Source organism: Dendrobates tinctorius, unplaced genomic scaffold (genome assembly GCF_039654945.1).
Source record: "Dendrobates tinctorius isolate UK_male_01 unplaced genomic scaffold, ASM3965494v1 ptg000011l, whole genome shotgun sequence".
NCBI lineage: Eukaryota > Metazoa > Chordata > Amphibia > Anura > Dendrobatidae > Dendrobates > Dendrobates tinctorius.
Window position 1 is genome coordinate 99,291,809 of NW_027361679.1, and position 26,551 is coordinate 99,318,359.

The following is a 26,551-nucleotide window of genomic DNA, read 5'->3' on the forward strand; positions in this document are numbered from 1 at the left end:
CCATGTTGTCTACTAACAGGACGCCATTGCCTACAGGTTACAGCTGATTTATGGGGGTCTGAGCAGCATAACACCCAGTGATCAGCTTATCATTAGAGACTGCCCCTAACAAAAGTGGATAGTCCAAAGCCCTTTTAATGAATGCACTTCATTTGCTTATAATTTTGTTATTCTAAATTAACATCCAATAGAGAGAGAAAGTAAAACACACTGTATAATCAGGTGAAACCTTATCAAGATATATAAGATAATATCCACTGATGGTTAAAATTGCAAAGTGATTGAAAAACAAATCAAACAGCTTTGCAGTATACCTCTGATTAAAAATCTTCTACGTTCTCAACAGTGGAGGGATTTCTATATTCTATTGTTTAATCCTTATTGTCTAGGTTACAAGTCACCACTCAGCCTGACTGAGCATGTGCAGTGCTTACAAGCTCTTTTTATTAGAGCTTGTAAATGCTGATCTAAAGCTGGCCAGATAATTTGAGTGCATGGTCGGGCCTGCTGTAATGTCCCTGGGCTCTTCTCATGCTTCTACAGTATCAAAGATAGCATGGGTCAGGCCAACGTCTCAGCTGTCTCAACTTGAGAACAACCTTTTTTAAATGTTAAGTTCAGTTTATTCTATGCTTATTTTGAAAGACAACATTTCTAACATGGACTTGTGCTTTGCAGATTTGGATGAATGTGCAGAAGGTCTACATGACTGTGAATCCAAGGGCATGATGTGCAAGAATCTCATTGGTACTTTCATGTGTATTTGCCCACCTGGCATGCAGAGACGTCCTGATGGCGAGGGATGCATGGGTGAGTCCCAGCTATACAAACAATTGGATACTGAGCTGGAGTTTGTCTTCCACTTAACACGTCTGTGTGTGTACAAATGTTTGCACGTATGTAATCAGATATTTTTGCGTAGTGCACATATTGTTAATTAATTTGATTTGTATTTACTTACTGTACTACTTCATGTTCTCTATATTAGCACGTGCCAAGTCATATCTTCTGCAATAAAAATATTTGTCCTCCAATCGTCTATTTAACCAGATGAAAATGAATGCCGTACAAAGCCGGGTATTTGCTCCAATGGACGCTGTATAAATAACATTGGAAGTTACAGATGCGATTGCAATGACGGTTTCCAGGTCAGCGCCTCTGGAACAGAATGTATTGGTAAGAGTAATATCATAACTCTAATATAAACTGTAGGTGACGCTAGTAACCATAGAAAAAAGAGAGGAACACTTCCTGCAAATTAGGAACACACACCACCAATGTGATCAATAAAATATAAATAAATAATTAAAATTTGCGCTTAATAATGAACCCCTTTAGCTTGTAGTGAACTATAAAATACACACAAATAAATTAGATTGCTCCTGATTAGGTAGTTATTACCTTAAGGTTTAATCTGAGCAGATTGATGTGAAGTCAGATGAAATGATATTTGCCAAATAAACATGGGTTAATACCACGGCTCTTCAGGAGTGCTGTCCCGGCCAGTGACAGACACTCCATGCTCCCCTCTTCCAGCGGCGCTCCGGCGTGCAGTGTGCACGATATGAAGCTGTGGCTTGAGATGAGCCAACAGGACCTTTGTGATGTCACCAGTCACGTGATAGATTACAGGGAGCACAGTGGACCAATTCCTCTCCGACTAGTTTCGGAAAAAACACGGTTTCCTTCATCAGGGATGGTCCAATGGAGGAATTGGTCACCTTAAATATCTTCTGGTACAACCCTTAATTGAATCCAAATAATTCAACCTCACAGTTTAACCCCTTAGGTGCGAGACTGTCCATATTAAATATCCACTGACTCTCGATGCGGGACATTTGCTTAACATAGTCTCCTTTTCTCTAGCTGTTGTGCACAATTTGGAGACCTGTGATTGTTGTTCCCATAGGGGATCCCCCATGATATTCGCAATAGTGTTTAGACAAGGGCTGTCCTAGGAATATTTTATTTATATTCCTAAGGTGCTCATTCACCCTTACTCGTAATGGACGCTTTCTGCGCCCTATACAGTATATAGTTTATCACAGGGGCATGTTAATGAATAGATAACCCCTGCTGTGTTACATGTAATGAAATCCCGAATTTTAAATATTTAATTTCCGTTGGATATGATAAACTGTTTTTCTATTTTTAATGTTTTACAAATCCTGCAACCATGGCAGGGGTAATAGCCAAAGCGACCAGATTGGGGTACTTTTCTTGGTTTGGCTATAAGTACTGTTGGTGCCACTAGATTCCCAAAATTTCTTGCCTTTCTATAAATGAATTTTGGCTCCATTGGTAATAGATCCCCTATGGTCTTATTGTCCTGTAAAATCCCCCAGTATTTCATTACAATTTTTCTCAGAATATAAGTATTTGCACTAGACTGTTGCGACCCAGGGACAAACCCGCACACATTACCTCTGCCCCCCCAAAATAAATCAACTCAGAAACCAAGTGATGGGTGAAGGTCGGTCACAGCTTTATTAAATGCTTTGTTAAACAACCATTTTGAAGGCACATAACTTCTTTTAACACGCGCTTGCCGCAAATGCCCTGCTCCATATCCGCAGGCAAGTCAGCCAGCAAGCCGTAATTCCGTGCCATTCCTTCTTTTACCGCTGTGACTTGTAACTACAAAGAACAGAACAAAAGGAAAATTAATAGTACACATAACAGGGAGGAAGGGTGGGACAAGCCCTTCCAGGATGTGCTTCCAGGAGGAAAGAGGGAGAGCGGCCTCGGATGCACTGCTATATATCCCACAGGAAGGGGCTGTGCTACCCCCTTCCTCCTCCCATTGGTCCCATAATTTTTAACCCCAACCCCACCAGAACGTAAGTGGGCAGAACCAGACACTATGATGGAAGGGGAGGGGAAGAGAGGCGCAACAGTCAGTGGCACTCTCCTTAATCAGTGCAGTGCCAGCCATACTGGGTTATGATTGGGAAATCATCATTCATATCATATTGTGAATCACGGTTATGTTTATCTTGGAGTAAGTTATCTCTGGGAATATTATTTATTTTTTCTCTTTCATCCAGAAGGAAATCTTCTCTATATCCTTTCCCCTTAAATTTTTCCATTAGTGTATTTGTTTCATCTAGGCAATCTTGTTTTCGTGCACAATTTCTATGTGCTTGTATAAATTGACTCTTTGGGACATTGATGAGCCAAGTGGGTAAATGACAACTGTTCAGCGAAATATAGTTATCAGAGTCAGTCTGTTTATGATATGTTTAGTGTGGATAGTTCCATTGTCTATAAAAATATTAAGATCTAAAAAATTTATTGATACCCTACTCTTCACCGCATTAAAATTTAAAAAATATTGATTTTTATTTATGTCCATTAAAAACTGTGTCAATGTATCTGGACCCCCTGACCAAATAAAAAGACCATCGTCGATGAAGCAACGCCAGAGGACCAGGTTCTCACCCAACACACCATCGAGGTAGATGGCTTCAGATTCCCATCCACCCACATAGAGATTTGCATAGCTGGGCGCGAACCTGGTCCCCATAGCTGTGCCCCACCGCTGGGAGTAGTAGTTCGTCCTGTAATAAAAATAATTATGAGTTAAAATAAAGTTAATACATTGCATAATGAAGGAAATTTGTTGCTCTGGCCATACATCTGATTCAGTTAAAAATGTTTTGTCGCTTGACATCCTTTATCGTGTTGGATCACAGTGTATAAAGAAGTAATATCCAGTGTGCCATTGAATATCCCTTAAAATATTTAAAACATGTGAACTGTGTTTTAAATGGGAGGGAAATGTAGATACTACTTTTTGTAAATGGTAGTCCAAGTACTTAGAAATATTAGCAGTAAAGGCCCTTTTACATTTAGCGATGCACCAGCGATCCAACCAGCGATCCGACCCGGTCAGGATCGCTGGTGCATCGCTAAATGATCGCTAGTGAGCTTTCATACAGAAAGCTCTCACAGCGATGCAGCAGCGATGCAGCGCACGATACTTACCATTCACACACAGCGATCCTGACGTCCTCCCGCCCGCCTCCACGCGTCGCTGGACGTCACAGCAGGAAGTCTCAGCAGGAAGCGCCCGACGAGAAATGGAGCCGGACATTCTCGCGCGATCAGCGATGGACAGCGGGGGAGCCGGTCGCTGGTAAGTATCACACATAGCAATATCGCTAGCAATATCGCTATAACGTCACAAAACTGGTGACGTTTTAGCGATATTGCTAGCGATATTGCTTAGTGTAAAACCCCCTAAAGGCACTGGATTCCCGAGATAATTAGTCTTCCCTGGGGGTTAATAAGATCTTTGTGGACTTTTGGCAAGTAATAAAAAAATGCTATCCTTGGATGTGGAGTGTCAATGAATTCAAATTCTCGTTTATTTAAAATACCTGAATCAAAGCCTTTCTTAATAATCGTTTTCCTCTCATGTTTGTAAGTATCCGAAGGATCCTTGGTTAATTTTTCGTATGTTTGCCTGTCACTCAAAAGTCTTAGACATTCTTTCTCATAGTCCACAGAGTCTAAAATAACTATCCCCCCCCCCCCTTTATCAGCTGGGCGAATTATAATGTTTTTGTTGTCCTGGAGTTTTCTAATAGCTTTACATTAATTAAAATTTAAATTAAATCTAAAATTATTGCACTTTCTGTCACTGATTTCCTTTATTTCAGTAATCACATTTTTTTTAAAAGCTTCAAAAGACTCCGAGTATTCATTCTGAGGGTTAAAGTTGGATTTATTGTGCAAACTAGTTTGATAAAATGGATCATTTAATTCAGTAGCACCATCCTGATTAGTCAGCTTGTTATTTTTTATTAAGTGTTTCTTTACAGCAAGGCGTCTCATAAAGAGCTTCATTTCGATAAATGCCTGAAATTTATCAAATTTAGCAGTTGGTGCATATTTAAGTCCCATATTAAAGGGAAGGTGCCGTGTTTTTTCATAATTTAATGTAAAAAAGAAAATAGTATAAAAAGATATTGTCCCCTAAGCTTGACTCAGTGGTGTGTATGGATTTTTTTTTTTCTGTAGTAATGCAGCCACTGGGGGCTGCCATCTTACCTCTCTGGCTGCTGAACGACACTTTCCATGTTCATTTACGGCAGTCACTGGGCATAAGAGACAATAGTCGCCTGCCGACCCTATCTCATTGCAGCTGCATCAGGAGTGAACTGGGCACGCCTCTGTGGGCAGCTCAATTCACAGCTGTAGGTGTGGCCAGGCGCCATCTTATTAGGCTGTGTGCACACGCTGCAGATTAGGTGCGGATTCATCCGCGCAGATTTTGTAAAATCCGCAGGTGAAACCGCAGGTCAAAATACCTGCGGTTTTACCTGCGGATTGCTCTGCGGTTTTGCCCTGTGGTTTTTCATCTCCTCAATGGAGGAGATGGCAAACCGCAGGGGAATCCGCAGAAAGAATTGACATGTCAATTCTTTCTGCGGATTGAAAACCCGCAGATAATCCGCGCGGAAAATTCCGCACCATCTGCATTGCGGTTTTTGATTCCCATAGGGAATCATGGTACTGTACACCGCAGCAAAAACTGCTGCGGGTCCACAGCGGCCAAAACCGCTGCGGAACCGCACCAAAATCCACAGCGTGTGCACACAGCCTTAGAGCCCAGTGCTTTCCTTTTAGCTTCATTTACACTCTATTGCAAGCCCTGGATGCTGTACTGTTCCAGCATAACGGCTTGGATGTTCACTCTGCACATACCAGCTGTAAGAGAAGAACCAGGACGAGCTCCTGGACACCAAGCTGCTCTTTCCAAAACACACGGCGACTGCTGCTGCCCCTGCTCTTGCAAAACATAGGAGGAGCTGCTCCCTGCTGTTTCAAAGCACTTGGCAATCTGCTGGACATCTAATCGTCTCCTGTGTGATACTGACGGCTGAGCCCTGTATCTAATCCTCTCCTGTGTGATACTGACTGCTGAGCTGCATATCTAATCCTATCCTGTGTGATACTGTGTGCTGAGCCGTGTATCTAATCCTCTCCTGTGTAATACTGACTGCTGAGCCGTGTATCTAATCCTCTCCTGTGTGATACTGACTGCTGAGCCGTGTATCTAATCCTCTCCTGTGTGATACTGTCTGCTGAGCCATGTATCTAATCCTCTCCTGTGTGATACTGACTGCTTTTCCGTGTATCTAATCCTCTCCTGTGTGATACTGTGTGCTGAGCCGTGTATCTAATCCTCTCCTGTGTAATACTGACTGCTGAGCCGTGTATCTAATCCTATCCTGTGTGATACTGACTGCTGAGCCGTGTATCTAATCCTCTCCTGTGTGATACTGTCTGCTGAGCCGTGTATCTAATCCTCTGTTGTGTGATACTGTCTGCTGAGCCGTGTATCTAATCCTATCCTGTGTGATACTGACTGCTGAGCCGTGTATCTAAAACTCTCCTGTGTGATACTGTCTGCTGAGCCATGTATCTAATCCTATCCTGTGTGATACTGACTGCTGAGCCGTGTATCTAATCCTCTCCTGTGTGATACTGACTGCTGAGCCATGTATCTAATCCTCTCCTGTGTGATACTGACTGCTTTTCCGTGTATCTAATCCTCTCCTGTGTGATACTGTGTGCTGAGCCGTGTATCTAATCCTCTCCTGTGTAATACTGACTGCTGAGCCGTGTATCTAATCCTATCCTGTGTGATACTGACTGCTGAGCCCTGTATCTAATCCTCTCCTGTGTGATACTGGGTGCTGAGCCATGTATCTAATCCTATCCTGTGTGATACTGTCTGCTGAGCCGTGTATCTAATCCTATCCTGTGTGATACTGACTGCTGAGCCGTGTATCTAAAACTCTCCTGTGTGATACTGTCTGCTGAGCCATGTATCTAATCCTATCCTGTGTGATACTGACTGCTGAGCCGTGTATCTAATCCTCTCCTGTGTGATACTGACTGCTGAGCTATGTATCTAATCCTATCCTGTGTGATACTGTCTGCTGAGCCGTGTATCTAATCCTCTCCTGTGTGATACTGTCTGCTGAGCCGTGTATCTAATCCTATCCTGTGTCATACTGACTGCTGAGCCGTGTATCTAATCCTCTCCTGTGTGATACTGTCTGCTGAGCCGTGTATCTAATCCTATCCTGTGTGATACTGTCTGCTGAGCCGTGTATCTAATCCTATCCTGTGTGAATACTGTCTGCTGAGCTGTGTATCTAATCCTATCCTGTGTCATACTGACTGCTGAGCCATGTGTCTAATCTTCTGTGTTCTACTGACTGCTGAGCCAAGTATCTAATCCTATCCTGTGTGATACTGACTGCTGAGCCGTGTATCTAATCCTATCCCGTGTGATACTGCTCTCCTGAAATACTCTGTGCTGCTGTCACCCTGCTCCTCCACCATGTATCTCCCTCTGTGCCCCCCATAGACCAGCACACTGCTCTCCTGAAATACTCTGTGCTGCTGTCACCCTGCTCCTCCACCATATATCTCCATCTGTGACCTCCCATAGACCAGCACACTGCTCTCCTGAAATACTCTGTGCTGCTGTCACCCTGCTCCTCCCCCATATATCTCCCTCTGTGCCCCCCATAGACCAGCACACTGCTCTCCTGAAATACTCTGTGCTGCTGTCACTCTGCTCCTCCCCCATATACCTCCCTCTGTGCCCCCTATAGACCAGCACACTGCTCTCCTGAAATACTCTGTGCTGCTGTCACCCTACGTCCAGAATCCTTGCTGCCTGCCATCCTCGGTAACCGAAGACCCCATTCCTCTCCTCAGATCCTGTCCTGGCGATGTGTGAAAGCAAGGCGACAGGGGCCTGATATATGGGGGAGGAGCAGGGTGACAGCAGCACAGAGCATTTCAGGAGAGCAGTGTGCTGGTCTATGGGGGGCACCCTGATCAGTGCCAGGGATTGTACATAGAGCGCTGTGTCTTATACACATGGATGGACCATCTGCTTGTCTGCTCCACAGAAATCCAGGAAACATTTCTGCTGATTGATGACCTGTTCTGATCAAGACTTTACATGCAAAGACAGTCAGTAACTTTGCAGGCCCCATCAAAATGGCTGCTCACTGTGTTCCTAGATGTCATCCTCTCTTTTCCCTTAGCAAACACCCAGAAGGGGAGGAGAGGAGTGACATCACACCCATGTCAGCAGACTCCGCCCATATTTACTCCAGTGCAGTAATGTGAGCTAGTTGCACACTAGGTTTTTGTGCCAAACTTCAGTAGCTGCTCCCCCTAGTGTTAACAAGTGGAAATGCCAAACTTTTTAAAATTATTTTTCATATTTTACAAAATTAAAAACAAATGATAATATTTTTTAAGAAAATGTAAACATTAATTCTTTACATTTTTTCAATTGCTGAAAAAAATTTTTTGGGATGTCACCTTCCCTTTAAGTAGTTGAATTTCATTACAGTCTAATTCATGTTTGCTTAAATTGAAAATCTTCTGGTCATTAACTTTTACTTCCTTCTGGTTTCTCTCCTTTTTTTGGAGAATTGCCCACCCCTACAGCCCCTCCGGGCCATTTGAAAAAAGTAGAAAAATTACTTTGTTTTTTCTGTGTTTGTCCATTTGATTGGCTATTGTTTTTATTTTTATTGGGAGGCTGATTTTTTTCTTTTATTTGGATGTCTAGTCACATTCATTGAGGGGGAATTACCATCATCTCTTATGAATTTACTGTTTGAGTTTGAATGTCTATCTAAATTAATTGGTGGAGTGTTTTCTAGATCCCCTAATGGCTGGAATCTATAAATCGGAGTAATTGGGAGAGGAGTAGATATTTCCTCATTGATAATACCCTCAGTCACACCTTTACTGGTGCTGGGTTCATTGCAGGCATTATGATCAAAAACCGCATTTTCGGTTTTAGATTGCTCCTGATTAGGTGATTAAGTTGTAACCTGAGCAGATGTCTGGACTCCAGAGAACCAGTAAAGAGTGCTGTATATCTTGATGTGAAGTCAGATGAAATTATATTTACCAAATAAACGTGGGTTAATACCACGGCTCTTCAGGAGTGCTGTCCCGGCCGGTGACAGACACTCCACTCTCCCCTCTTCCAGTGGCGCGCCGACGTGCAGTGTGCATGATATGAAGCTGTGGCTTGAGATGAGCCAACAGGACCTTTGTGATGTCACCAGTCACCTGATAGACTACAGGGAGCACAGTGGACCAATTCCTCTCTGACTAGTTTTGGAAAAAACACGGTTTCCTTCATCAGGGATGGTCCAATGGAGGAATTGGTTACCTTAAATATCTTCTGGTACAACCCTTAATTGAATTCAAGTAATTCAACCTCACAGTTTAATCCCTTAGGTGCAAGACTATCCATATTAAAAAATCCACTGACTCTCGATGCGGGACATTTGAGTAATATCATGTTATTATATAAATTTATTTTAAATAAACAATATAAACTTCACATATTTGCAGATGACAATGGTGGTTCTTTACTTTGCTTTGTTAGTTAGTGCCAAATATGGTGTTTGTGACTTGCACCACATTGTTTGGTGTTTTAGACAGTTTTTTTCCACATTATACAAGGAGTCATGACATAGATGGAAAAGGGTGTGGACTATTTGAAAGGAGGTGTGCCTTGATGAGTGACACTGTATGCAAATTATTGGCGCCCAGTATGGGAACTAATAAAAGATTTCTAAAGAGGCATCAAATTTATCAGCCAGCATGGATTAATGTTAATGTATCTACCCTATTATTTATAACATCTCTGCTTAGCCGATAATATGATGCACATTATATTTACCATGCAGATAATAATAATGCCTATTTTTTATGTCTAGATACCCGTCAAGGATCTTGTTTCACTGAAGTCCTACAGACAATGTGCCAGCTTTCATCTACTAATCGAAACCTGGTTACCAAATCTGAATGCTGCTGTAATGGTGGTCGGGGTTGGGGCAACCAATGTGAATTGTGTCCCCTTCCTGGAACTACAGCTTACAAGAAGATGTGTCCACATGGTCCTGGCTTCACCACAGATGGAAGAGGTACAGACAATAAGAACTAATTAACAATTAAAGTTTTAATATGGATTTTCACAATACAATAAATTCCCTTCTTTCTTTAGACATCGATGAATGCAAAGTTCTACCTAACCTATGTAAAAATGGCCAATGTATAAACACTATTGGGTCTTTCCGCTGTCATTGCAATTTGGGCTACACCACAGATTTCACAGCGACTACATGTGTGGGTAAGTCATATTGCCAGTCCGGGGAACAGAAATATATCGTATCTATCTGATGTACAGTATTTTACATTATCACTTGTACTCATTTGCCTTCATGTGCAGATCTGGACGAATGTGCCCAGTCTCCCAAACCCTGCAACTTTATATGTAAGAATACAGAGGGTAGCTACCAGTGCTCATGTCCTAGAGGATACATTCTACAAGAAGATGGCAAGACATGTAAAGGTAACTAAAGTATGCCACCTTCTTCTTTAACTTGCTGGCTGATGCAAGATTAATACTAACAGTGGTTATGATATATACACTTATCTTTTCTGGGCAGCACGGTGTCTCATTGGTTAGCTCAAATCACACATCTACATGGAGTTTGTTCTCCTTGTGTTTGTGTGGTTTTCCTCCCTCACTCCATAGACATACTAATTTAGATTGTGAGCCCCAATGGGGAGAGTGATGCAGACATAATCAATAAGAAGACACCATACATTTATAAAAATTACACTTGGCAAATAACACTGCTACAGATTTTATATTGGGAGCCAGGAACTTCAGGTTATGTATCTAGAGTAATCCAATCCTTGTATAATTTATCTTCATTTATGGAAGTGAAGTTTAGTCAGTTATAACTTTATCAATCAGGCCAATAATTTTGACCCCGCTTATAAATCTATTCAAGACATGGTTGCAAGAATGTCATAGATATATCCATGTAGTCACCATACCAGGTGGTAGGGTACATAGATGACGTACTCCTGATATGGCACAGGGACACTCACTGATAGTTTCTTCTTCTTAACAACTTTACTTAAACATAATGACTTCAATTGAAACAATTTTGTTGGAATACAATTTGGCATCTACACCTTTTTCAATGATTTATTAATAGGGGACAGTAATAATGTCAATAAAATTTCAACTCAACTTTATAGGAATCCTACCAGCGGCAGTCCTTTCTTGGTTGCCCCTAGTTGTCATCATTGACATGTCATCAAAAATGTCTTGGTTGGAGAGTTCATCCAGGAAAAAATGTGCTTCCTCCGAAGATATTAAACCTTTTTTTCAATGATTTATTAATAGGGGACCGTAATAATGTCAATCAATTATCAACTCAGCTTTATAGGAAACCTACCAGCAGCAGTTCTTTCTTGGTTGCCACTAGTTGTCATGCTTGACATGTCATCAAAAATCTCTTGGTTGGAGAGTTTGCTCCAATTATAATAAACCATTTTTAAAAGCCTTATTAGGGGACAGTAATAATGTAAAAATAATATCAACTCAACTTTATAGGAAGCCTAGCAGCATCAATATTTTACTGCAAGCCACTAGTTGTCATTCTCAACATGTCATCAAAAATCTCCTGGTTTGAAGAGTTAATTCAAGAAAGACGTGCTTGTGCAGAAGATATTACCTATAAATGGGAATGTGTTGTTAAAAACGACAAGATAAAACACAGGGGTTATACTACTTCTTGTCTAAATAGAGCAAAATCCATCACATTGGTATAATCGCAATATCAATGGCTAGAGTCACAAAAATAAAAAAACACATGAATTAGAATTGAAGCACCCACTGGAGTACAGCCACATGATTCATTAAGCAGTGTGTGCCTCTTGATGAACTAGGCGTGTGTGTTACCCAGAGTGTGCCATTCATTGCCAGAAATGTAATCCAGTCAGGTACTGGAATCCATTTCTGGAGTAAGTTACAATGAACTACAACAACAGTCACAATATTCTTTCACTTTGTCAATACCGTGAAACACAAAAAGCAATAGAGGCATGGTTATCTGTAAAATTCATATGTTGCTTCAGGTGTGTCACTCCCAGATGCAGTTTGCGAACGCATGTCATGAACACAATGAGATTTACCTCCAAAGTATCTAACATTACTTTTCCTACAAAATCCTTCATCAATTGCATTACCACACATGGTATTTACCTTACTGAGTGCCCACCATGTCACATATAGGTTATACAACTCGCAAGTCAAAGGTTAGAGTATCAAAATATATAAATGCAGAACAATGCAACCCTAGTGATACTAATTGCTCTGTATCTAGTGTATCTCACAATTTTCTAGAGCATCTTGCAAGAGATACCTCACGTTTAATGGTTTGTGGTATTGAAAAAGTTAATCGTTCAGTGAGAGGAAGAGATTGGTGAGGGCTTTTGTTGACCCATGAAACATATTGGATCCTGTGTACGGAGACTTGTGCTTCTTTAGGTTTAAACTATGAAACCGCTCTAATTGAATATATATGTGTATCTTTGGTAAATGTAAGTTTGCTATTATTGCTATGACTAAAAATCTTTTATAGTTTTGAAACACATAGATCATTTATTTCTGGATTATCATGTGAATTTTTATTATGGTTTTAATTAGTCATCATAATGAAATGGAGTTTGGAAATTGAATTTTACGTTTTCCAAACTTCTTATAGGAGAGATAAGCTTCCTTCCCCACTTATTCTTCCTTTGCCCTGCCTTCTGAATTTGTCATCCACCCTGAAAATCCATCTCAAATCTGTCTTGATCAGAAAAGAGAAAATGCAGATGTCATATGAGAAGGCCCATTATTCTCTATGGAAGGGGAGGAGGAGTAATAATAATAATAATAATAATAATAATAAATTTTATTTTTATAGCGCCGACATATTCCGCAGCACTTTACATTTCAGAGGGGATTTGTACAGACAATAGACATTACAGCATAACAATAATCACATACAGTAGATTATAACAAATAACAAGAGGAGTGAGGGCCCTGCTCGCAAGCTTACAGTCTATGAGGAAAGAGGTAGACACGAAAGGTGGGTGGTAACAGTTGCTCTGATTGTATGGACCAGCCATAATGTTAAGTGTGTAACAGTACAGACACAGAGGGCTAATGGATGCATAAAGCATGTGGGAACATGATGCTGGGAACCTGGTTATGGTAAAACTTTTGGCTCTGCCACACAGGGATAGGTTAGGTTAATGTGTTGAGGCGATAGGCCAGTCTGAATAAATGCGTTTTCAGGACACGCTTAAAATTGTGGGGATTGGGGACTAATCATATTGACCTGGGAAGTGCATTCCAAAGAATTGGCGCGGCACGTGTAAAGTCTTGGAGACGGGAGTGGGAGGTTCTGACTATTGAGGATACTAACCTCAGGTCATCAGCAGAACAGAGGGCGCGGGTAGGGTGGTATACTGAAACAAGGGAGGAGATGTAGGGTGGTGCTGAGCCATGGAGGGCTTTGTGGGTGAGGGTAATAAGTTTATACTGAATTCTGGAGTGGATGGGTAGCCAGTGTAATGACTGGCACAAGGTAGAGGAATCGGTGTAACGATTGGTGAGGAATATGATCCTGGCTGCAGCATTCAAGACAGATTGGAGAGGGGAGAGTTTGGTAAGAGGGAGACCGATTAGAAGAGAGTTACAATAGTCGAGACGAGAATGAATAAGAGAAACAGTAAGAGTTTTTGCAGAGTCAAAAGTAAGAAAAGGTCGAATTCTAGAAATGTTTTTGAGGTGCAGATGACAAGAGCGAGCCAGTGATCGAATGTGGGGGGCAAAGGAAAGCTCGGAATCAAGTATGACCCCAAGACAGCGGGCATGTTGCTGGGGAGTAATAGTGGAACCACACACAGAAATAGCAATGTCGGGTATAGGTACATTAGTAGCGGGAGGAAACACCAGGAGTTCAGTCTTTGACAGGTTCAGTTTCAGATATAGTGAGGACATGATATTAGACACAGCGTTTAGACAATCGCCAGTGTTTTCTAGAAAGGCTGGCGTGATGTCAGGAGAAGAAGCGTATAATTGGGTGTCATCAGCATAGAGATGGTACTGGAAACCAAATCTACTGATTGTTTGACCAATAGGGGCAGTGTACAAGGAGAAGAGGAGGGGGCCTAGAACCGATCCTTGAGGAACCCCAACAGCAAGGGGAAGGTGAGAGGAGGAGGAACCGGCAAAAGAAACAGTAAAGGAGCGGTCGGAGAGATAGGAGGAGAACCAGGAGAGAACGGTGTCCTTGAGGCCAATGGAATGGAGCATAGTGAGGAGGAGCTGATGATCCACAGTGTCGAATGCTGCAGAGAGATCCAAGAGAATTAGCATGGAGTAATGACCATTTGATTTAGCTGTTAGCAGATCATTAGAGACTTTAGTGAGGGCAGTTTCAGTGGAGTGTAAAGAGCGGAAACCGGATTGGAGAGGGTCGAGAACAGAGTTTTCTGAGAGATAGCGGATAAGACGGGAGTGGACCAGGCGTTCCAGGAGTTTAGAGATGAAGGGAAGATTAGAGACAGGTCTATAGTTAGCGGCACAGTTTTGGTCGAGGGATGGTTTTTTAAGTAGTGGATGTATGATGGCATGCTTAAATGAGGAGGGAAAAATACCAGAAGAGAGAGAGAGGTTAAATATTTTAGTTAGGTGAGGGGTGACAGCAGGGGAAAGGGACTGGAGGAGATGTGACGGAAATGGGTCACTGGTGCAAGTAGTTGGGCGAGAAGATGCAAGGAGCCTGCTTACTTCTTCTTCTGTGACTGGTTCAAAGGAGTAAGGAGAAGGGAGAGGAAACAGGCAGAGGGAAACATACAAAGATTGTGGTAAACTTTCTAGCAAGTCTTTAACCTCACCGCAGAGCTGATTCACATCCAGACAGCTCGGCACTGCAGTTATCCTACCCTTTAAGGCTTTTTTCCTGAAATCTCCAATCCACCTTTTTATGAATTTTATAAAGCCATATTTTCTTTAGATTAATCATTTTTAGCAGAAAGGAAAAGCTGCTTAAGATTTAATAAGGTACAAACATTCAGTTCTAAAACTTGATCACATAATTTTACAGACTTGGATGAATGTTCAACTAAACAGCACAACTGCCAGTTCCTATGCGTTAATACTATTGGAAGCTTCAATTGCAAGTGTCCACCTGGATTTACCCAGCACCAGTCTTCATGTATTGGTAAGATAATTGATACATTTCTAGAGTATGGGATGTGTAGTATCGGGGATGTAGTGACAATGATAAAAAAAATAGTGGTACCTGTAATGGGGGTACATAGAAATGAATTTATAGTATTGTAGGTAAATTAAAAAACAAATGTGCTAAATGTATCTGTATGATGTTCACTTTATCATATGCTTTGTATTCACAGATAACAATGAGTGCAATGCTCAACCAACCTTATGCGGAGCTCGTGGTGTATGCCAAAACAACCCTGGCAGTTTCTCTTGTGAATGTCAGAAAGGCTTCTCCTTGGACAACAGTGGAAGCAACTGTGAAGGTTAGTGAGAAGAGCACTACTTTTAAGTATATATTAGAGGGAACCTGTCACATTGCACATGCCGTCCGATCTGTAGACATCATGGTATACATAAGGAAAAGCTGAGCAGAATGATGTTTAGGTTTGCTTGAAAAGATTCATAATATCCTGTATTTTATTTATGTAAATCCCCGGTATTTTTATGCATATGAGTCCAGTGGGTGGTCTTACTCAGTGATTGACAGCTATCTATTCATGCACAGTCATACAGGAAAGACTGTCAGTAAGTGAATAGGACTACCCACTGAACTCATACTTTACAGACACCAAGGATTTCACTGAATAAAATGAAAATTTTACTGAAACTTTTCCCAAAAGAACGTGCATTAATCTGATCAGTTTCTTTTGCTCCATAACATCCAGCCCTGGAGCGGGATATACCATTAGTGCTACCTACGCAGTCCCTTGGGGCCCAAAAGCTAAGGGGGTCCACTTCTACCTTGAAAGCAGGTGGAATTGTGCATATTGATGAGCTATTGAGCTGCAAAGAGCCCATATATTGTTCTAGCAAAAGGGCCTCTTCTGTCTGTGTCCGCTCCTGATCTGGAGATTCTGACCCTGCAGATCACATACCATTTTCAACATGACAGGTTCCACAAAATGTAAAAATACAAAGAAAAAACACAAAAATTGAGCTTGGTTTAAATTGGTATACATGCAGCACATAAATGCATGTACACTTTCGCCTTTAAGCATACAAAACATACAAGAAGTAAAATAAACATAAACCCTACTGTAACTAAATAGGTAAAAAGCAAAAGTGCATTTAAATAACACAGGGTTCTTAGCAATACTGTTTTTGATCATAAAATGGCATAAAAGCTATCCTACCGTCTACAAGGTGACCCTGATCAGGGCGGTCCTACCATGTCTACTAATAAAAACCTTACCATGTGTCAGAGTTGACCTCAATGTGTGAATAAGGGCAGACACAGTGAGGTGAACTCTCACACATGGTAAGGTTTTTAATATTAGACAGCGTAGGACCGTCCCGATCAGGGTCACCTTGTCGACGGTGGGATGGCTTTTATGCTATTTTTGATCAAAAACAGTATTAGGTCTGTTTCACACTTCAGTTTTTTGACGCCAGTCAAAATCCGCCAGTTTTCGAATAAAATGGATCCGCCCCTTTTTGGAGGATCCGTTTTTTTCCCCATAGACTTGCATTAGCGGCAGCTTTTGACTGATGGTCGTCCGTTGCATCCATTTTTGGGTGGATCTGTTTGAATTGTAGCGTCTCCCGGGCGGAGCAGACGGACTTTATAATTTTTTTTGTAGCGGCGGACCACTATTTTGAAGTGCGCATGCCTGTGAGATTTGATCTTACAAGCATTTTAACCCTCAATAGCGTCTTGGAAGCAGTGAATCTCTCTCTCTCTCTCCTTTAAATTTCATGACCTTTGCAATTTCAGGGGATCCGTCCATAAAACGGTCCGGTGACTTCCGTTTGTTGCAAAACGGAATTGGATTCGTTTTTTCCTTCTTTGGCGGATTTCAACTGAAGACGAAAAACGGAAGTGTGAAAAAGGCCTTACTAAGAACTCTGTGTTATTTAAATGCACTTTTGCTTTTTACTTATTTAATTACAGCAAGGATTTTGCTCATTTTGTTTCTTGTAGGTGTTGTATGCTTAATGGCCAATGTGAACATACGTTTATGTGCTGCATGTATACCAACTTAAACCAAGCTCAATTTTTGTGTTTTTTCTTTGTATTTTTGCATTCTGTGCAAGCCGGGGTGTGGCCTCCCTCCCTTGAGCGGGAAATTACATTTAAAGGCTTCCCCTGACTGGTGTCCACAGGTCGGTACCTGATCCTTTTGTCTGCCCTTATCCACACACTGAGGTCAACTCTGACACATGGTTAGGTTTTTAATATTAGACAGCGTAGGACCGTCCCAATTAGGGTCACCTTGTCGACGGTGGGACAGCTTTTATGCTATTTTATGATCAAAACAGTATTACTAAGAACCCTATGTTATTTAAATGCACTTTTGCTTTTTACTTATTTAGTTACAGCAGGGTTTAGTTTAATTCTGCTTCTTGTAGGTTTTGTATGCTTAATGGCCAAAGTGAAAATGCGTTTATGTGCTGCATGTATACCAACTTAAACCAAGCTCAATTTTTGTGCTTTTTCTATATACTAAAATACATTGGCACAATAAAGGTTAAAATAATGCAGGTTTCATAACAATTGCCATATACTAATTGGTGTATGATTCTGCATCCCTTTTGGCATGAGGTACCTCATTTTACATATTCCATTTGATTTTAATGTGATCACTAAATAAAGTTTTATTTTATGATTATTCTTGTTTGCACACTTCTTAACTTGATATTTTATCAATGGTCATTATGTAAAAATGTAATATTAGTATTGGGAAATGTACTCCTCTTCTGTATAAATATATTTGTCAGTGCAACGAGAAACTAAACTTCTATTCTATGTAGATGTTGATGAGTGTGATGGCAATCACCGCTGTCAACATGGCTGTCAAAATGTGCTCGGTGGTTATCGTTGTGGCTGCCCACAGGGTTATGTGCAACATTATCAGTGGAATCAGTGTGTTGGTGAGTAGTGAAAAGAAAAAAAATAAGGCTCAAACAAGTAGATGAATAGATGTTGGGGTGTATTTCATGATATAAAAACATTAAGCTTGTACTTCTATGTTAGTATTACAATAAATTCTCTCATTACGAGCTGGAACAATATAGATATGTCTGGAGCACATTTGGGAAATCCATTTACAATCAATCCATGCTTCATTATCCTATGTGATGATTGGCGGACATCACTATCATTGTTTAGTTGTGGCTGTAATAAGTTACCAAGTCATTTTAATTTCCCTGCCATTATTCTTCTTATGCCATTTCCAACGTAGGATGTAATAGTACCTCCTTTATCCAATCCCAATGTATGGAGCAGGCTCAAGAGCTGAGCCTGCAACATTGCCTACAGATACTAACCTTGTTACACAGTCGGCATTTGTCTGTAAGAGCAACAAGATCTGTTGTTTAACCATAAATGCCACAGTCAATCATTCACTGCAATCATGGGGTGCTGAAGGCATGTCATGGCAGCCAGGTGCCTGCTGAAGAATACAAGGCTGCCATCATATTCCACCTTTGAATCCCTTAGCCATTTATACTGTACATTGCACTTCTGTGGCATTGCAGTACATAGAAAAAAGCAGTCAAACACAGGTTCAAGTTCCCTCAGGAAACTAAAATATAGAGAGAAACATTTACAATAAAGGTTTAAAAAAAATATAAAAATTATAACTGCCCTAATTTTCCTTTTTAAAGGAAAAGAAATAAAAAAAATTCATATTTGGTGCCATTTGATGTATAAAATGAATAAACCCTTACAGTACACACAAGCCTTTATATGTCTATATCAATGGAAAGATAAAAAGGAGATGGTTCTAGGAAGTGAAGAAAAAAATGAAATAGAAAAAATAAATAATCACAAAACAATCACTGACCTCAGGGAGACCAGTCAAAGAAAACACTGCAGCAGCCGGCAAAGGCGCTCAATCAATGAAATCCTAGGTGCATTGCTCCCTGGGAAATACTAATATGCAAATAAAGTCCGTGGAGCCTTATTTAAGAGTCTCAAACACGGGACTAGCCAGATCTTCCTCCAGGGAAGGACCCAGCCAAGGAGTGTCTCCTTTTGGAAACCACCATTACCACCATATTAAGTGGCCCTTTAGGTCAATATCCAGCTCTTTACGAGTTTACAGATATGACAAGGGAATACCAAGGCCAGGTATCCATCCACAGACAGCTGTTTCGGGGTGTTGCCCCTCATCAGTGTGGAGTAGGATTCTGGCTAGGTGGGAGCAATGCCTAGTAGACCAACATCACAAAACAATCACTGACCTCAGGGAGACCAGTCAAAGAAAACACTGCGGCAGCCGGCAAAGGCGCTCAATCAGTGAAATCCTAGGTGTATTGCTCCCTGGGAAATACAAATATGCAAATAAAGTCCGTGGAGCCTCATTTAAGAGTCTCAAACACGGGACTAGCCAGATCTTCCTCCAGGGAAGGACCCAGCCAAGGAGTGGCTCCTTTCGGAAACCACCATTACCACCATATTAAGTGGCCATTTAAGTCAATATCTAGCTCTTTACCATTGCCTACAGATACTAACCTTGTTACACAGTCGGCATTTGTCTGTAACAGCAACAAGATCTATTGTTTAACCATAAATGCCACAGTCAATCATTCACTGCAATCATGGAGTGCTGAAGGCATGTCATGGCAGCCAGGTGCCTGCTGAAGAACACAAGGCTGCCATCATATTCCACCTTTGAATCCCTTAGCCATTTAGACTGTACATTGCACTTCTGTGGCATTGCAGTACATAGAAAAAAGCAAACACAGGAACAAGTTCCCTCAGGAAACTAAAATATAGAGAGAAACATTTACAAAAAAGGTTTAAAAAATATAAAAATTATAACTGCCCTAATTTTCCTTTTTAAAGGTAAAGAAATAAAAAGATAAAAAAATTCATATTTGTTGCCATTTGATGTATAAAATGAATAAACCCTTACAGTACACACAAGCCTTTATATGTCTATATCAATGGAAAGATAAAAAGGAGATGGTTCTAGGAAGTGAAGAAAAAAATGAAATAGAAAAAATAAATATGTAGCAGTGGTGGGAAGGAGTTACTATTTGAATCACTCTTCCTCCTAATCAGACTTATTATAGATTTACCAGTAAATGAGAAAATTGCAGTATTCAAGGAAGATTTTATTTGCAATATAGTTTTCTGAAGGGCTATAGCTTTTTGGTGGTATGAGTATGTACAGCATTAGTTAGGTCACATACTTATTGACATTTTGCATTATTTTATTAGATTAATAGAACTTTTCTCTTCTTTCAGATGAGAATGAGTGTTCCAGCCAATCTACCTGTGGCTCTGCCTCCTGCTATAATACATTGGGAAGCTACAAATGCATCTGTCCCTCCGGCTTCGACTTCGACACTTCTTTTGGTGGCTGTCAGGATGTCGATGAGTGTTCAGGCGCTGGTGGAAATCCTTGCAGCTATGGTTGCTCCAATACTGATGGTGGTTATTTGTGTGGATGTCCAGGCGGCTACTACCGAGCTGGCCAAGGGTGAGGAATTATTGCTAAAAAATTAAGTGTTAACTTTATATATATATATGTATAGAATAAATTTAATAAAATTGTAATTCGTAATATAAAAATTGTATTTGTGGCTTTTGGGTTCCATCTTCTCATTTATAGTATGTGAGGTGAAATTTCCAGCTAGGTCTTTGTTTATATTTTAGATCGACCTGTCGTATGTCCAAAAAAAGTTTTTTATCCATGCCAAAATCCACACTATCCCCTCAATCTGCCGTTGTTTTTTTTTTATTTTGTCCCACTATTGTGGAGATTTGCCCTTTATTCCTTTTGAGGTCAAGTATGATTATTCCTGGCTTGTAGTTCAAGACAGCAAGTCCAAAGAGTTTTTTCTTGAGTCGTGTAGTCCTCCTCCAGCTGAACCTGCCCAATCACAGCTCAGCAGCATCTGAAACTGACTGAACAAGAGACCTTCCTGTTCTCAACGTGAAGTGCACACAGGAACGTCTTCATACAGCGTGGTGTCACAAGAACTGGTAGATCTCGCAAGATCACGCTGTTCAACCAGTTTCAGTTGCTGCTAAGCTGTGATTGGGTAGAGTCCTAGAGGGGGAGAACTACCCGCCATCATAGAAAACAATTTTAAACACACCCTCTTGGAATAAAAGCAAAAATCTATATGCTGGACGAAAAAGAAAAAAGGGCATATCTCCATAATGGAGGAACAAAAGGAAAAGCAAAAATGAGCATCAAATTCAGGGGAGCACGGGGCATTTGACAAGTTAACTTTTTTTTTTTTACATGTGACAGGTCCTCTTTAAAGTAAAATGGGCACAATTAAACTGTGTACACTGTACAATTAACATATTTATTTAATCCTAGTAGTAAAATCGCTACCAAAAGGAAAAGGATCGTGTTCTTAAATCCCAAATATCTTTATTCTTTAAATATCTTTCTTAGAGAGCATTATGAAATGAGAAATTAGTTACAGGAAATTGCCCTTTTCATGTTGTTCTCTGTCACTGCAGACACTGCGTATCAGGCCTTGGCTTTGGAAAAGGTGGCTACATCCCTGCTCCAACTGAAGAAGATGAGGAGAACATCCTATCCCCAGAAAACTGCTATGAATGCAAAATCAATGGGTATCCAAAGAGAGGAAGGCAGCGACGCAGTGCTAATGAAACCTTTGAACATGAGGTAGGAATAAATTAGAAAGATGTAGAATAACTAGAAACAGTATTAATAATATAAATGCCACCAATATAAGCTTTCTTAATAAAATATATTGATTCTCAAAAGGTAATAGTGTATAATACATAATTGTTAAAAAATTGAAAGGCAATTCCAAAGACTTACTGATAGGGAATTTAGATTGTGAGCCCCATCGGGGACAGTGATGATGATGTGTGCAAACTGTAAAGCGCTGCGGAATATGTTAGCGCTATATAAAAATAAAGATCATTAAAGGCATTGAAAGTGGTGTTGTCAGCAAACCTCATAACCATCTTGAAATGTTGCAAACATTTTTTCCTTACTCAAAAAAAATTCATAACTTTTGCTGTTTTTACTTCAGTCTTGACCAGCTTAGCCAAAATGGGCTGAGCTATGGCGGTACAGGGTATTGCAAAGTTCGTCTGGCAAATAAATAATACATAATAAATAAAATAATAATTTTTTGCAATATTTTGGCATAAATTACGCAAGAAATGTCTTCTCAGCCCCTGGCTGGGGTAAAATTTCTGATGAGGTGCATGATACTTGTAAAATACCCCTAAGGCTTACTTTTGTGCAATACAAAAGACTGGCATGCAAGACTGGTATCAGAAACACCGGTCTTCAAGGGGTTGTCCACTACAAGGACAACTCCTTTTCAATGTGAATTTGTGGCCCTGTTAAAATAAAAACACCTACACTCACCTCCCGTGTAGGTGTCATTCCAGCTGTAGCTCACTGTCCGCGCGTTTGGATGTATAAGTAATCAACAGCTGGTGAGAGATGTGGCTGACCGCTCACGCCCAGTTGATCACTTAGATGTCAGAAGTGCGGGGACAGTGACACCAACACTGATTGGGCACAGGGCTCACATGACATAACCTCATGTGAGCCCCGGGAGCACGAGTGCCCACACTGCTGGAACAACATCGGCACAGGAGGTGAGTATAGGTATTTTTATTTTAATGGAGTCTAACATTCAGATTGACTAAAGGGTTGTCCTAGTTTGGGAGAAAGATTTCCCCATACCTAATCCACCAGGTGAAGTTACAGCTGACTGCCATATGCAAGCAGAGATTGAATGAAGAGATGCCCACAAGTGTCAGGCTATCTCCATTTGATTTCAGGCCAGTTACAGCCAGGACAGATGTTCATACAATTGATAAGAACACCACCTAACAGAGATTTATGCATATCTTGTGCAATAAATGTTTTTATGGTGGAAACACACCTTTACACAGTAAGGGAACTTACAGATAAAAGGCTAGTATATTGCACACTCTTCCTGTGGCATAGTCTAATCTTCACCATGAAAGAAATATGATTTTATGTAGCTTAATTACAAACCAGGCCGTTAAAGGGGATGCCCTCTTTCGGAAAATACCAATCTCCAAGTACAGTTTGTTTTAAAAAAAAATTGGTTGCTATGCTGTCTGCATGATGTGGGTGCTACAACCAATACCATACACTGAGAGCAATGTCAGAGAGTCTAGCGTTGGACAAGGGAATGATGAGTAACAAGCAATTTGTTGTTTTCAGATGGGAGTCAAAAAATTTCCAAAAGGGGACAACTCCTTTAGTAACTTTGAAAAGAGAACACTACACATCAATTTCTAATACAGGATACCTAAAACAAATTTGTTTCAGAAGAACTATAAATCAGAGAGATGTGGCTTATCAGAGATGACCAACGTGTCTCAATGAATCACAGCTAAACCTGAACAAGTATTTTATACATGAGATGTAGAATAGGTCTAATATAGCACATTTATTTATATTCATTTACAAAAGGACATAACTATTGTGCTTTGTTTTTCTCCAGAATCATATCAGCCTGGCTAGTGTTGACATAGATGCCCCACTCAAGATGAGCTTGAATATTTCCGACTTGATTAATAAGCAACACATCATGGAGCTCTTACCAGCCTTAGTGCCACTAGAGAACCATGTACGCTACATTATCTCTCAGGGCAATGAAGATGGCAACTTCCGCATTCACCAAAAGGATGGCTTAAGTTTTCTCTACCTTGGACGCAAGAAGGTGGTTTCAGGCTTGTATAACTTGGAGATCGCCAGTGTGCCTCTATACCGTAAGAAGGAGCTTCAGAAATTAGAGGATGAGAAGGACTTCAACTACCTCAGTGGTGAAATAGGTCAAGCACTGAAGATGAAAGTTCATATTCATCTTTATTAACACCATCAGCCAACACTCCTCATGTGGCCTTCACAAGATCTGAACTTTACATTCATAGAGAAAGTCTTCTTCTGTCTTGTGTTTAATTAGCAAGCTATTGTGTCAGAACCTCAGCACTAAGGCAAAAAAAATGATGGGAAATGTGGAATATGATTTCAGCAGTGACCAACGTCTGTATGTATTTTAGGATTTTTTTATTCATAGTGTTTTTTTATATAAAACTTGGGAGGGGAGTGAGATTTAAAGAAAAAAAAAGTTGACAGAGTGAAAAAAAAGTACAATGGATATGATGCATTGGGTGTCCAGAATGAAACCAGAGAGATGTACACAAAGATGGAGGGTGTGTAATTCTCAACCCCAACACCGGTGATGTTGACCAGAGAATGAAATTAGTGCCTTACGACAGCAATGGTCATGGTTTTACCAAACATGCTGCAGTGAATCAGTTTTATTTTGAACCAGAGCACTATAATACTGTGCATATAATATTCAAAGTCTAAACCTATGATCTCTAAAAATTGGTTAGGTAGTTGGTCTATTACAAAGATATGCAAAAAAAAAGTTACTACAATTCCAAGCCTAATTTTTGAGATTCTTGTACAGTTATCAGTTCTCTGTTTAGAAGAACTGTGGCCTTGTACTTTTGTGTCACTGCTGTTCTTAACCTTGTGTGTAAGCCAACTGAAATGAGTGAGATTACAGGATATATGTAAACATAATCTGGTTTAAGGCCACAGTTCTCTTTGTTTTCATCTTCCATAATGTCTGAATTTTTTAGGTAGCCCTCAAAAATATTTAGGTTATATCCGTTTGACAGCATCTGCTTGCAGATCTATGCCGTTCACTAGGAACCCAAGCAGTGTGTGAACAAAAGTCAAAAAATGCAAACATTATGTTTCAAGCAAAACTATAACTTACATTTCATCAGTCGGTAAAAATGATAAAAGATATTTAATATAGATTAATGTGTCACCGGCTAAATGTTTTGAAAACTAGCTCACATGGTGGTGACTTGAGGTGCACTTTGTTGTTAGGTTTATTTTTTTTTTATTTAAAAAAGTTATTCAATCATTCTCAATGATTTTTGTATTAACGATCACCAAGAGCTAGAAACATTTTATTTTTTATTTATGAGAAACAAAAATATTTGATATAGTTAAATAGGATGGTACTTTGATGCTACCAGATAACCTCAAGAAAAGGTGAAGGTAAGAATCATCATATAGTATTAAATTAGTACAAACACCAGCATAGAACCAACAAAAACTTGCTTTGATGCGCCGAGTAAGGCTAGTCTTCATTAAAAAATAAAACCTTTAGAGATTCAGCAGTGAGAACCCTTCCAAAATGGCAGAAGATGAAATGTGTTATTTCATTCTGTGTTCTTTTTACGTGACTGCTTAAACAGGAGGGAGAAAAATACAGACAGGATGGTGCTACTTTAGACTACGGTATGAAATTCACACAATACTACCTGACACTGTGCTGTATCCATCCCACATTGGTGCTCTATCCACCCATCCAATGCTTAGAATGGCTCGGTTACTGCACTGTACATCCTTTTTTTTTTAATTATTTTTTTTTTGTTTAGAAAAATATTTATGTATAACCACAACTGATAACTGTTGCTCATTTTGTAAGTTCATATTCCTGTAGTATATATATATATATATATTTTATTTGATACATTTTTTTTATTTTATTTTTATTTCTAACTACAGAGGGCAGCCACTTTTCTTAAATATGTGTGAATACTGTATTGTTGCCGACATAAAAAATAAACCATAAACTTGAAAAAAAGACATTAGCTCTGGAAAAATACGAGACGTTGTGAAATACTATGTTACTAGACGGTGCTACAACAAATATTTTCATTGTATAAATATGTTTTTTCAAGTCTTGTGTTGAGCCAAAAGTGTTATTTCTGGAAGAGGGAAAATGTTTTCTTTTTCTTTCTGTCCGACGTGGTCTAATTCATTGTTATATTACATTTCAAACAGTGTGCTGTATTTTTTTTTGTTCTGTTCATTGTTAGGCACATATAATTTTGTAAAACTTTTCATAATTGTGTTTTTATATCAGAAGCAACAGCAACAATAAAATTATTTTGGGTAAAAATATCATTTTTGTCCTCGATAGCCAGAAATCTCAAAAATGTCATTAAATATATAACAAATTTTAGGGGTTTTCCATATTGATAAGATATTGATGACTAGAGAAGAGCGAACCTTTAAAGGTTCAGTTTGATTTGCCGAACATACCCTAACCCGACTAAATTCAAAGGAAGGCCAAACCAAATGTACAGCTCTGGCAAAAATTAAGAGACCTGTGCAAAATTTTCAGTTTGTCTGATTTTTCTCGTTATAGATATATTTTGGAGTAAAATGTAAATTGCTCTTTTATTCTATAAACTACTGACAACATGTCTCCGAATTTCCAAGCACTAAATTTTGTATTTATTTTCAGAAAATGAGAAATGGTCAAAATAACAAAAAAATGCAGTGCTTGCAGACCTCAAATAATGCTAAGACAACAAGTTCATAATCA

At 39.8% G+C, this 26,551-nt stretch overlaps 1 protein-coding gene across 1 annotated transcript in view; it reads left to right on the forward strand.

Annotated features, from left to right (window-relative positions):
• Positions 1-26,124, forward strand: part of LOC141049088 (fibrillin-2-like) — a 293,475-nt gene extending 267,351 nt beyond the window's left edge. The window contains exons 55-65 of the mRNA XM_073545236.1: positions 679-810; positions 1,051-1,176; positions 9,783-9,989; positions 10,070-10,195; positions 10,295-10,417; positions 15,024-15,140; positions 15,334-15,462; positions 17,951-18,070; positions 20,394-20,628; positions 21,627-21,795; positions 23,633-26,124. Of these exons, the coding sequence (XP_073401337.1) occupies positions 679-810; positions 1,051-1,176; positions 9,783-9,989; positions 10,070-10,195; positions 10,295-10,417; positions 15,024-15,140; positions 15,334-15,462; positions 17,951-18,070; positions 20,394-20,628; positions 21,627-21,795; positions 23,633-24,004 (1,856 nt within the window). The 3' untranslated portion in view covers positions 24,005-26,124. The remainder of the gene's footprint in view (positions 1-678; positions 811-1,050; positions 1,177-9,782; positions 9,990-10,069; positions 10,196-10,294; positions 10,418-15,023; positions 15,141-15,333; positions 15,463-17,950; positions 18,071-20,393; positions 20,629-21,626; positions 21,796-23,632) is intronic.
• The last annotated feature ends 427 nt before the right edge of the window (positions 26,125-26,551 follow it).